General features: G+C 40.5%; 1 protein-coding gene across 1 annotated transcript in view; it reads left to right on the plus strand.

The window, feature by feature from the left end:
• Positions 1-12,970, plus strand: part of LOC126297583 (acetyl-CoA acetyltransferase, cytosolic-like) — a 67,655-nt gene that overhangs the window by 33,119 nt on the left and 21,566 nt on the right. The window contains exons 2-3 of the mRNA XM_049988550.1: positions 11,156-11,286; positions 12,794-12,906. Coding sequence (XP_049844507.1) covers positions 11,156-11,286; positions 12,794-12,906 — 244 coding nt within the window. The remainder of the gene's footprint in view (positions 1-11,155; positions 11,287-12,793; positions 12,907-12,970) is intronic.

The raw sequence follows: 12,970 nt of genomic DNA on the forward strand, positions 1-12,970 counted from the left end.
CCTGATACCTCTGCATCTTTATCTTTAACTATTTCCTCAGGGATATATATTGTTTCAAAATGTATATTTTTTCTTACATAAATACTACTACCACCATGTTTGTAGTTATTTCCACAATAATGACTACCTAGTACATAATTTTGAAAAACCACCATTTGAAGTTTTCTTTCATCGAACCAGTGTTCTGTTAGACACATTAATGATGTATCTTTTAATTCATTTTCTAACAATACCTGAATATCATCTATTTTATTTGACAATGATTGTACATTCTGATGAAATACAACTAAATTTGAATTTATGTTTTTGTTTTGTAACTCACTTGTGACGATACTTGTTTTGGAGTGGGCATTTTCTTGGCATATTTAAGCCATATTTCCAGAGAGAGGGTTTTAAAACCTTCCCAGCAAGATGTCAATGCCACTGATTGCCTACCACTTGCCACTAATGTGAAGAACTTTAGTTCTTTTTGGGAAATGTTAAATATTATAGGAAATTAACCCCAAATTTGGTCCAGATTTATCATCCTCAGAACCAACTAAAGGAGAAAGGCACTTAATCTGAATGGACCCCTTTATGTTGGAAGGAATTTATCACTATGAAAGCACACCTCAAATCTCCCTACATTATTTATTACTTTTACACACTTCAGGTGTCATCTGCTAGTGACAGATGTATTGTAAGATGAAACTGGCACTATACTTCCACTTAAGTATCCAGATGGAGCAGAGTAGCAGGTGGGTTACATATACAAAATCATGACGCCATCACAAGTAAACTGTACACAGATAGGAAAAGGATGCTGTCAATAAATTGTGGTGCCCAGAAAATCCAGTCCTTTTTTTTTACTGTACAAAACTTTGTGGGTCTTCAGTCATGAACTATTAATCTTACTTCTCATCATGCCCACCTATCTTCCTGAGGAAACTTCATGAAAGCTCCAGTGTCAGGTGCTCTGTCTTAGTGTTTATTATGCTGCATTTACTACTGGCCTCTCATGTATCATTGAAGTGCTGATGCCTTTTTGTGTCTTTGGAGTATTTCTGCTGTTGACTTTCATATACAATAAGCTTTTTACACTCCTGGAAATTGAAATAAGAACACCGTGAATTCATTGTCCCAGGAAGGGGAAACTTTATTGACACATTCCTGGGGTCAGATACATCACATGATCACACTGACAGAACCACAGGCACATAGACACAGGCAACAGAGCATGCACAATGTCGGCACTAGTACAGTGTATATCCACCTTTCGCAGCAATGCAGGCTGCTATTCTCCCATGGAGGCGATCGTAGAGATGCTGGATGTAGTCTTGTGGAACGGCTTGCCATGCCATTTCCACCTGGCGCCTCAGTTGGACCAGCGGTCGTGCTGGACGTGCAGACCGCGTGAGACGACGCTTCATCCAGTCCCAAACATGCTCAATGGAGGACAGATCCGGAGATCTTGCTGGCCAGGGTAGTTGACTTACACCTTCTAGAGCACGTTGGGTGGCACGGAATACATGCGGACGTGCATTGTCCTGTTGGAACAGCAAGTTCCCTTGCCGGTCTAGGAATGGTAGAACGATGGGTTCGATGACGGTTTGGATGTACCGTGCACTATTCAGTGTCACCTCGACGATCACTAGAGTTGTATGGCCAGTGTAGGAGATCGCTCCCCACACCATGATGCCGGGTGTTGGCCCTGTGTGCCTCGGTCGTATGCAGTCCTGATTGTGGCGCTCACCTGCACGGCGCCAAACATGCATACGACCATCATTGGCACCAAGGCAGAAGCGACTCTCATCGCTGAAGACGACACGTCTCCATTCGTCCCTCCATTCACGCCTGTCGCGACACCACTGGAGGCGGGCTGCACGATGTTGGGGCGTGAGCGGAAGACGGCCTAACGGTGTGCGGGACCGTAGCCCAGCTTCATGGAGACGGTTGCGAATGGTCCTTGCCGATACCCCAGGAGCAACAGTGTCCCTAATTTGCTGGGAAGTGGCGGTGCGGTTCCCTACGGCACTGCGTAGGATCCTACGGTCTTGGCGTGCATCCGTGCGTCGCTGCGGTCCGGTCCCAGGTCGACGGGCACGTGCACCTTCCGCCGACCACTGGCGACAACATCGATGTACTGTGGAGACCTCACGCCCCATCTGTTGAGCAATTCGGCGGTACGTCCACCCGGCCTCCCGCATGCCCACTACACGCCCTCGCTCAAAGTCCGTCAACTGCACATACGGTTCACGTCCACGCTGTCGCGGCATGCTACTAGTGTTAAAGACTGCGATGGAGCTCCGTATGCCACGGCAAACTGGCTGACACTGACGGCGGCGGTGCACAAATGCTGCGCAGCTAGCGCAATTCGACGGCCAACACCGCGGTTCCTGGTGTGTCCGCTGTGCCGTGCGTGTGATCATTGCTTGTACAGCCCTCTCGCAGTGTCCGGAGCAAGTATGGTGGGTCTGACACACCGGTGTCAATGTGTTCTTTTTTCCATTTCCAGGAGTGTATTTTCAACTTGATCACAGTTTATAGCAAACACTGCCAGAATTTTCAATTATGCCACATAAAGTCTCTTTCACCACCTCTGGAGAACCTCTATTCCAAACGGTCCTCAGATAAGCTTGACGGTTCCCTGACCAGCTACCTACTGGCACCCTATTAGGTGCTTCACACCCTCTTCTCGAGCAACACTGATGCTAGTCTACTGCATGACATCTTACTGGTGACAGACATCCCATTTAATGGACGAAAAATATTTGTCAAGTGCCACACATACGAATTGGGTATCAATGGAGTCATAAAGTGGGCAGCCTGTAAAGTCTGCTCCTGTGTGTACAACCAAACTCTGCTTCCACAAACTACAGCCTACATCAGAGAACCTGTGAGTACATATTGATTATATGGGGGCATTCCTCAGATCCATATCATTCTTAGCATTGTATATATTTTCTAATTTTCCATATAACTTGTACCACAGTGAGAGTGACAGTCACAGCATTGATGACTACATTTGCCATCAAGGGAACCACACAGACCATTGTTTCTGATTATAGGTTACCATTCACGTGCTTGCAATTCAAATCCTTCTTATACAGAAATGGAGTAAAACACTTCACTGCTGCTCCAGTGTACCTGCATTCCAGTACAGAGGCTGAGTGGCTGGTGAGGCCACAAAAAGTGCAAGTCAATAAAGATGGTATATGGGTATGCAGCCTTCCACAGTGACTTTTGAAGATGAAGTCTTCTTGGGTTATTAGCCAATCAAGGTGTCATTCGGCAGCAACATTTCAACAAGTTTCCTACTTGTTATCTTAAGCTGAAGTGTCAGGTTCATGTCAAGTTTGTATCATTATAGACACTTGACTGCAGGCTCCTCTGCCTAGTCTGCAGGGGCAGGGTCAATCATGCATCTCCAGAGGGGTGTCATGGATGGTACTGTGGGGGATTGTGGACAATCATGGGGAGAACTCCAGGCATGTTGGAGGGTCCTGCCATTTTCTCTCAATGCTGCCTGTCTCTTCCATTGGCAGCCTTTGCCGCTTTCACATCAGAGCACTTTTGACATATTCTAGCCAGCACTACATTCCATGCAGAGCTCACCCCTATTCCAATTGACAAGATCATCGTGGGCCCATATCGCTACTGCTTCTTTAATGATCAAGCTTCAGAACTCATTCATCTCATGCAACACCTCTGTCTGTTCAAAATAAAAAAAAAAAATATGACCTTTGTTGAGGCTGTGCTCTGCCACTGCAAATTTGTTCATTTGGCTGAGGTGAATGCTTCACACATGTTCTGAGGGGCAGTATGAAATACACTGTTGCATCTGGCCAATAAATTGCTCACCATATCTGCAACTGATATTGTAGACTCCAGGTATCCATAGTTATAGATTGTCTTTAATTGAGCCAAGCATATTTTTGATTTTAGTTAATGAGCAGAAAATGGATTCAGTGATGCTCTTCTTCAATATCATTGCAGTCTTGGCCATGGGTCGCCCAGCACATGGAAGAAACACCAGATGCTTTATGTCTTCTTCCTTCTTTCTACTGTGTGGCTGGAGAGCAAATCTTATCTGTGTCTCCAAGTCACTGTTCTTGCAAAGGGTTCCCTCAAATGCTGGAACATATTCCTTGCTGCATATGTCTTGTGCTCTGTGCACCAGGGTGCTGAAGGTGATGAGTTGGAAACTTGTCGAAGCATTGCCACACATTGATGCCTTGACTCAGCTGATAACCTGAGAAGACTTTATCATAGATAAAGATGGTGTCTACAGAGGAAGCCCTGATCAGTATTTTGGCCATGTACTATTCGACTGCTGTCTACTGCCACAGCCCTGCACACCTCTAGTACAGAAGCAACCAAAAGTAGCTCTGCCCATTGCCACTAGTAGCACCACTGAGGTGGCAATGGAACTGCTCTCATACAGGCTCCCAGATGTGTGTATGGGCTTTCAGATATTCACAATCGAGGATTCTTGACACCATCATTAGGTGGTGAGCGTAACTCCAACATTTGCCTCGATCAAGCCATAGAAAACTTAAATCAGGATGACCAGATGAGGAATTGAGCCATCATGTTCCAGAGTCAGAGTTCAGTATGCTAACCACTGTGTGACCTCATTTGGTGCATCACATTCGTTAACAAGTTGATCACCATGCATGGTGTAAGCGAAGCTCAGAATCTCACAAATTTATTCGTCAGAATCTCACAAATTTATTCGGCTAATGCTGACTTGCTTCTGTGGTGATTTTTTGTTAGCTTGTTTACAGACACTGAAAATGGTTAGTGAATTGATTGACTCATGATAAATATTTTCTCAATGACATTGTATAAACTTCATGGCAAATATTAATTGACTTTAACTAAATGCCATAGAAATGCTAGTGCCAATTGTCACATGTATATGTTCTGACATAGTTATGGCAATATAACTCATCTGGTAAAGCACCAATGATGATTGTTTTATAGTTGAAATCTAGATCTGCAATAAATTATGGCTTCTGCAGCTGACTGCTGTCCTCCTGTACATTTGTTAGTTGATTGACATAATAATGTTAATGTCAGTTACGACATGAAAATAATGACTTCAGATGCATGAGAAGTGGTGGTGGTGGTTAGTGTTTAACGATCCGTCGACAACGAGGTCATTAGAGACGGAGCGCAAGTTCGGGTTAGGGAAGGATTGGAAAGGAAATCAGCCGTGCCCTTTCAAAGGAACCATCCCGGCATTTGCCTGAAACGATTTAGGGAAATCATGGAAAACCTAAATCAGGATGGCTGGAGACGGGATTGAACCGTCGTCCTCCCGAATGCATAAGAAGTAGGGGAAAGTATTGTACCTAGATATGCTTTGCAGACTTCTGCCTCTTGCCAGCCCTACAATATCAGATTAATTTATTTTCTTATTCCATTCTTAAATGATGCTATTCACTTTTTATGTGCTGCTGTTTTTTTCTGAAATTACAAAAAATACTCTGAAAAATTAAAGTTTTTACAAAGGAGAAAATTTGTTCCAAGGTACAACATAGTAATTTCCAAGTGTTTCAATTGAGAAAACCTTTGCTTCCCAGTCACAGTTCCACTCAAAACACAACCATTTATATTGCAGTGTTAGTGGGATACTATGCATAGGATGCTAATTATGTAGTCCAGCTGCTGCTAGTCTCCAACCAGTGGTATTAGGTGACACAGAATGTTGCAAGTAGTGCATTGCTTGTTCTCAGATGGCAAGCACAAATGAGAATGGGTTACGATGTGCTTGGTGCACAATGTGGCAATCCTCCTTTGTGGTGGTCAAACATGCCAACCAGAAACTTAATGACTAGTATGGCTCTCCTCAAGTTCCCGTGTAGTCTGACATTGGGCCACTGTCACCTGTGAGTGCTCCACAAATTTGAATATTGCATTATTCAACCAGTTGGCCAAATGGAGATGCAAAATGATGCCCATTTCAAATGCTGTCAGGGGGTGATAAGACTGTCTCACATGAGTACACAGCATCTCCATGTTCTTCACTGTTTTCACCCTACACCTGACACTGTTCATGCCCCTTATACAACCTACCATGCCTGGTAACAACACTACACACAAAGAACACTAATGCATTCTGGTGATTGTTCTACCTTTCACAGAGAGTTTCAGTTCTAATCTTTTACATACCCGCTGATGGTGTGTGCATGTATAGAGTTAAACTGCCATCCAACCATTACTTTTGCGTGTTTCACTTTTTTTGTTATACAGTGTATTAGCAAACAGTTGTAAATGTGCTAGGAATTCTGTCAGGTTCTGGTGTCTTGTTTGAATCAAGTGGTCTTCATTGTTTTGCAATACTGAGAGTGCTTATTTTACCGCCTCTAATTTGTGCTAATGTGTGACCCTCAGACATAGGTATAGTGGTAACAACTTCATTTGTTAATGTATTTTTAGATGCAGATTTTAATATTTCAGAATGTACCAGACACCTCAAACTACTTCCACATGGTTGGAATATTTTTATACAACTGAATACATGTTATCTCTGAATCTAATGGGTAGTAGAAAAGTCCCTTGATTAATTTAAGTTCACCAACTTCAGATTCTTTTGCCCAAATGAATTCACATTTGGATTTATTTTGGGCTTCCCTAGACCAAATGTTTCTACTTATTGCTATAAATTTCCCACCTTCTGGGGAGTCTTCTATGTCTTTTGATGCATGTTCCAGGCATGCACTGATACTCTTTGAGTGAGACTAGTTGTGTTCACCATTTCTGCCATTCTCTGAAAAGGACCAAGAATGATTCCATATCGCAGGTGACAGACATTGTTTATCTCACTGACCACTTCCTGCCTTGTTCATTGCATATGGGATGGTCTCATCCACTTCTTGGGAAACACACTCAGTGGCCATTTGATGTGTTCCTTTCCCAAAGTGTCTGTGACTAGCAGCCCTTTCTTTTCCCTGTAGCCACTCAAGTCTCAACAAAGGGGCCACATTTCAATTGAGGTAATTAGGGTACAGAGGTTGTGTCACCTTATCAGGGAATGATAATAGTTCAAAGCTATTTGTTACATTGTTGGAGCTAGTCTTTCAACCATCTTTTGTAATCAGAATAATAGCTGGAGTCCACCCAAGATCATCCTGCAGACATTTATTTAAGGATCTAGGGATATTCGCAGTAGCTTCTCAGTATATATACTCTCTTATGAAATTTGTTATTAACAACCAAACCCAATTCAAAAGTAATAGCAGTGTCCATAACTACAATACTAGGAGAAAGGATGATCTTCACTATTCAAGATTAAATCTAACTTTGGCACAGAAAGGGGTGAATTATACTGCCACTAAAGTCTTTGGTCACTTACCAAATAGTATCAAAAGTCTGACAGATAACCAACAAGTATTCAAGAAGAAATTAAAAGAATTTCTGAATGACAACTCCTTCTACTCCATAGAGGAATTTTTAGATATAAATTAAGAAAAAAGAAAGAAAAAAACAAAAAGTTATAAAAAATTAAAGAAAAAACAAAAAAATAAAAAAGTTGTTATATTAACTTACTTATGTTGTTAAATTAACTTAATTATGTCATGTACTGGAAAAATTGACTCATTCCACATCATTACGAAATATCATATTTATGATCCATGGAACTAGTATTAATCTAATTTAATCTAGCTACATACAGCTCCAGCTCTGGGTATGAGCCACCAGTAACAATCAAGTGGTTTCTTGATGCTAGATTTAGGACTCTATGAACCACTTGGGCAGCAGGAGTAACTGGCAAGCTGCATTGCTCATGAGACTACCCTACCACTGCACCACAGATGCTGTTTGCAGCAGGCATACAAAGCCTATCAACAACTGTCAATGCAACTTCCAGCTGTCTATGGGCAGCAAACAACACTTCAATCAAGATTCCACAACACCTCAATCAAGATCCCACAACACTAACAATCCCTAGCTATTACCTGCTGCTGTAAACTACATTCAAACTTAGATCTTCCTAAAACAAAAACTAGGAGAGAAATTGATAATACTAAACTTATGGTAGAGCTAATTGTAAACTATTGGCTGTTTACTTCCACAAAGTTGTAAGTAAAAAACAATACTATGCATAATGTACAAACTTCATACCATACCTGCTGCAAATGACCATAGCAAGACAGCCAACTTATGATTGTTCTTTGAGATACAGCACACTTCTCAATAAATTGTAAATCTTACAGCTCCTTAGCCAAAGAAGCTAATCCCACTTAATTTCATGGCTACACTGAAGAGACACACTAACAAAACACTTAAAATCCATTACCATGTCCAAGTCAGGACTTGAATCTGTAGCCTCCAGCTTACAAACCAGCAACACTACACTAGAGAGGTGTATATTGTACAAAAGACTTTTAGACATTTCAGCGTAACTTGGTTTATGCTGGGATGACTTTATTTGTGAACTGAGATGAAGCAGGTGAATTACTCCTTACAGCCATGGAGGGATCCATTGGTAAAACCATGGCTGGGGTGGAAGTGGTGCTTCAGCTGTCTCAAAAACTGCATTGGTCATCAGTACAAGCACTTAACCAGTTATGCAACTGCAGCATGAGTGTTGTCATCATCACTAGATTGCCTCCTTGGTGCACACAAGCTCTCCCACTCTTCTGCTACTGATGGTGCATTCACTGCTTTTAGCTGCAGCAGTTTGGAAATGGTGCCCCAGTATCATCTGTGGATCCCTATATGCTGTATGCTGCACCATCACAGGGCATAGTTGCTGGCAGTTCAAGTTGCGATAGATGATGCTATCCTTTTCTCCCTCTACAAATGTTCTGATTTGACACCTGCACATTCTGTAGCAGCTTGACAGGCTAACTACTTAGTAGCTGGCAATTGGAAACTTCTGTTGTTCAACCTCCTGCAGCAAGATTTCTTTCCATTGAGCACCTGTTCATGTAGTGACATGTTTGCAACCAAATCTGTGGCATGTACCTTCTTGAGCTGTGGCTGCAGCATGCACCAGGATGAAGGATGTAGATGGGATTGGCTCTGCAGTGCTTAGCAATGAGGTCTAGTGGATAGGCAATAGTAGGGGCTTCACTTTGACCTGTATTTCTTGCATTACAGTGATCAGGTATAGGTCTGATGCACCCTCCTTCTCATGAATAGTTGCCTGAACATGAGAATGAGTTCCACTGCACTTATTAGTGTCTTCTCTCACCACAGAGAGTTACAAAACAATATTGGCTGTACCAGGACTTTTCAGTCTTGTTATCTATTATTTACATTCCCTCAATAGGGAGTGGGCTAGAGATGGCCGTATTTCCACTCTTCAGTCTTTGGTGTGTACTGTACAATTAGTTGATGATGCGTAGAAAAAAATTGTTGTTGATAGTAATAATTTGCATATGAATGAATACAGCCTGTGTTTAAATTTTTGATAACAGGTTATAATGTAATATTTAAATGAATAAACCTTCAGTCTTTGAATAAAAAATTAACATGCACGAAAATTCATTGATGAGAGTAAAAATGATGGTCTGAAGTTTCATGGGATGACATTTATGATTTTCAGTACTGGTAATATTATCTGGGTAAGGGATTCAGAGGCACATGAGGCTGAAGAGGAGGCAATTTGCAAAATCAATGTGGAGTGATTACTGAGAATGGTCAAGAGACAGTATGTAGGTGTTAAGAGATGGGTAGGATTGTAGGTGTGCAGGGAAAGGATGGGTTGGAGCCTTTGCTTGGAATGGAAGAGGTAGGGTAAGCTATAGTCGATAGGATGGGAACATTTCAGTAACTATTTTATGGTATGTTAGGAGAAGGTGGTTGAAATCACCCTGGCCAAAGGCATGGAGAGTTTATATGAGATAAGATTTAGTTTTGATCCTTTTCATCCGTAGTGATCTGCAGAAATAAAATGTTAGTCAGACTGAAGAAATTTTCCTAAATACAGATTTATGTAGTTTGCCTTTCATAGCTCTTCTTTGCAACATAAAATGAGTTGCTAAATAGACACAAGTAATTTATTGTATACTGAGACATGGCTCATGGCTCTCTTCTCCACAACCCCCCCCCCCCCCCCACACACACACACACACATACATGAACAGAGCGAGAGAGAGAGAACACCGCTTAAAATTCACTATGATTCATGTGGCTCAATGGCTTGGCGCAGGTCTTTCTCACCTACCCTAGTAATCCTACCTGGGAAATGGGACCTACAGTTTAACATGGGATCTGAATCACGTGTTGTTCCTGGTGGAACTTCACATCATTGAGAGGGTAAAGTTAGGTTAAAGGCAGGTTGAAAAATCCATGGTCTGACCAGGGTTCAACCTCCTAACCTTTCAGGTTCCAGCCAAGTGCTTAATTGCTAGACTAGCAGGCCTGACCTTTCACATGAATATGATTATAAGTGAGTTGCTTCTTGGAGTCACATTTCTTCACATTTCACATTAATATGATTATAAGTGAGTTGCTTCTTGGAGTCACATTTCTTCTGATTCCTTTTTGATTTGATGTATAGAAAACGGAACTAATGCACTGTTGTAGCTTGATATGAATATTTCTAGGCTTGACATTACTATTAATAGCTCATTTCTTGGAACTATGCTTATTTCTATAGATATTTAAACTTAACATTTCTAGCTGCTGACACTCTGTCCCACCAGGTTTGTTCACACTATTAATTGAACCCTTTGAAAAGGGTCACATTTCTATTCTTTGTTTAACTTACTAACATTTCCCACATAACAGAAGGCCTACAGATAAATATTTCACTAAAACTGTTTTTATGGCAAAACCTCTGCAAAGAGGTAAGCTGTAGAAACAAGTACATGCTAATTTGAAAATACGTGTCCCCTAATCATGACATTTCAGTCAAGTGGTTTAAAAGCAGTTGATGAATAGTCAGGGACAAATTTGATTTACGTCAAGAAAAGATCCTATCTCATAACATACATTGTGCAAAACAAAGTAACACACATTAACTCAGTAAATCTGATAATTATTACATTTACTATGATTACAGTTCATTCATTGTGCTTATGATACCGGAAAATTCTAGCCACTAAAATAAAAGCAGAAATTCATATCAATGATTGATTGAAAATGTGAATAATGTGTTCATTACCAGTTACTCCTTGCAGCATAGTAAAATTTCTTTAATTTTATTTCAAACTAACAGGTGCATTTGGTGGATCCCTATCGTCCCTGAGAGCAGATGAATTGGGCACTGTTGTAATTAAAGAAGCTCTGCGCAGAGCTGAAATTGAGCCTGATAAAATACCAGGTGTCTGTGAAGTAGTTATGGGACAGGTGAGCATATATCCATGGATATTCATTGTATGATTCTTTGAAAAGTGTAACTTCATTGTACTGTGGACTATTTTGACAAGTACTTCACCTGTGCTTCCATACATACATAATGGTCTAGTTAAAGAAAGCACAATAAAATATAAAAAACAAATATAATAGTAACAGGGGAGGCAGAACTATATAAAAAACTGAAAGAACTTTAATATTTTTGTCAGAGACAGCAACTAAGTACTTTAGTGTCAGATAACAGCTAATGTCTGCACATATGCATGCCATACATGTATTTGCATGTTAACATCCCTGATGTTGTGACAAACGGTAGTGCATATCTAATGTTTTCCTAACTACTGAGCATCTCTTATGAAAGATGTTTGGCGTTTCAGCAGATATTTGCAATTTCATTTTTTTGCAATGTCTACATGGAGTCAGCTCAAACAAATAGTAATCATTATGTGACACTCAGTGTTAATCAGAAACATTTGGTTGTTTCTCTTTACAAACAATAGGCTCTTAAAGTGAATTTTATGAACCCGTTGAATTGAGCAGTCCCAGTTTAATATATTGTGATATTCTGTTCGATATCTGTTTATTAGTTCATTTTTATCAACACATAAAATAACCAGTACTACAGCAATGAATGGAGATATTAATGTATTAGAGATGTGGAAACTGAAACATCTGGCCATTTTGAAAAAAAAAAATCATGAAAGTGATACTCTACTAGGTTGTATTGGTGTTTTAGCTTTAAATTGGTCCCTAATCCAGTGAATAACAACAACATACACAGAGAAACGAATAAACATTTTTTCACCATGTCTCCCTTCATGACTTGCTCCATTTCATATACCATCTCATGCAGTGCCATGTCTGTCATCACCATGCAACACCACGACTCAGTTATTCCTCAAATATTGGTTATTATTCATGCTTCTCTGTCCCTGTTATCACATTTCACTAAACTGAATGTAGCACTTGACTACTGTGTGATCGTTCTACAGAATGGGCACATGAAATTCAACTTTTAAAATACGTTTGTGGATATCAAAAAATGATTGACATTTTCCCTTGAGATGGATATCCTATAAAACATATGATGACTAGTATTTGTTTGCACTGACACTGTCTACACACTGCAGAAAGGGAATTGCAAATAAGTGCCTAAACATCAGATAAAATGCACCTGACCACTCTCAGAAGAGACATCTGATGTATATGATTTTCAGACAAAAATGCACAGTTAAAATAGCCAACAGTTTATCATAAATAATTATAGAAATAGCAGCATTTCCTCTTATTTAAGTTTAGTAAATACTGTATGACTATGGAGCAAGAGTCTGTTAGATTTATACTGCAGTGTAGCATTATAATATTTTTTCCGCTGCAGGAAGCTACGCTTCTCTGTATTCACAATGATAAATCATGACTTGATAGTTCACAATGCTGCAAGAAAATGTTTTTGATGTGTAATTGGTCTAGTACCTCACTAATTTTAAACCTGTATGTCAAGGTTCTGGCAGCTGGGCAAGGTCAGAATCCTGCTCGCCAAGCAGCACTCCGTGCAGGATTACCATATACTGTCCCAGCAACCACTGTCAACATGATGTGTGGTTCTGGAATAAGGTAATGACATTTATTAACCACTAGTGTTTTTCACTGGTATACATTCCATTTTCATTCATTTGTA

The sequence above is a fragment of the Schistocerca gregaria genome, chromosome X (genome assembly GCF_023897955.1).
Source record: "Schistocerca gregaria isolate iqSchGreg1 chromosome X, iqSchGreg1.2, whole genome shotgun sequence".
Lineage (NCBI taxonomy): Eukaryota > Metazoa > Arthropoda > Insecta > Orthoptera > Acrididae > Schistocerca > Schistocerca gregaria.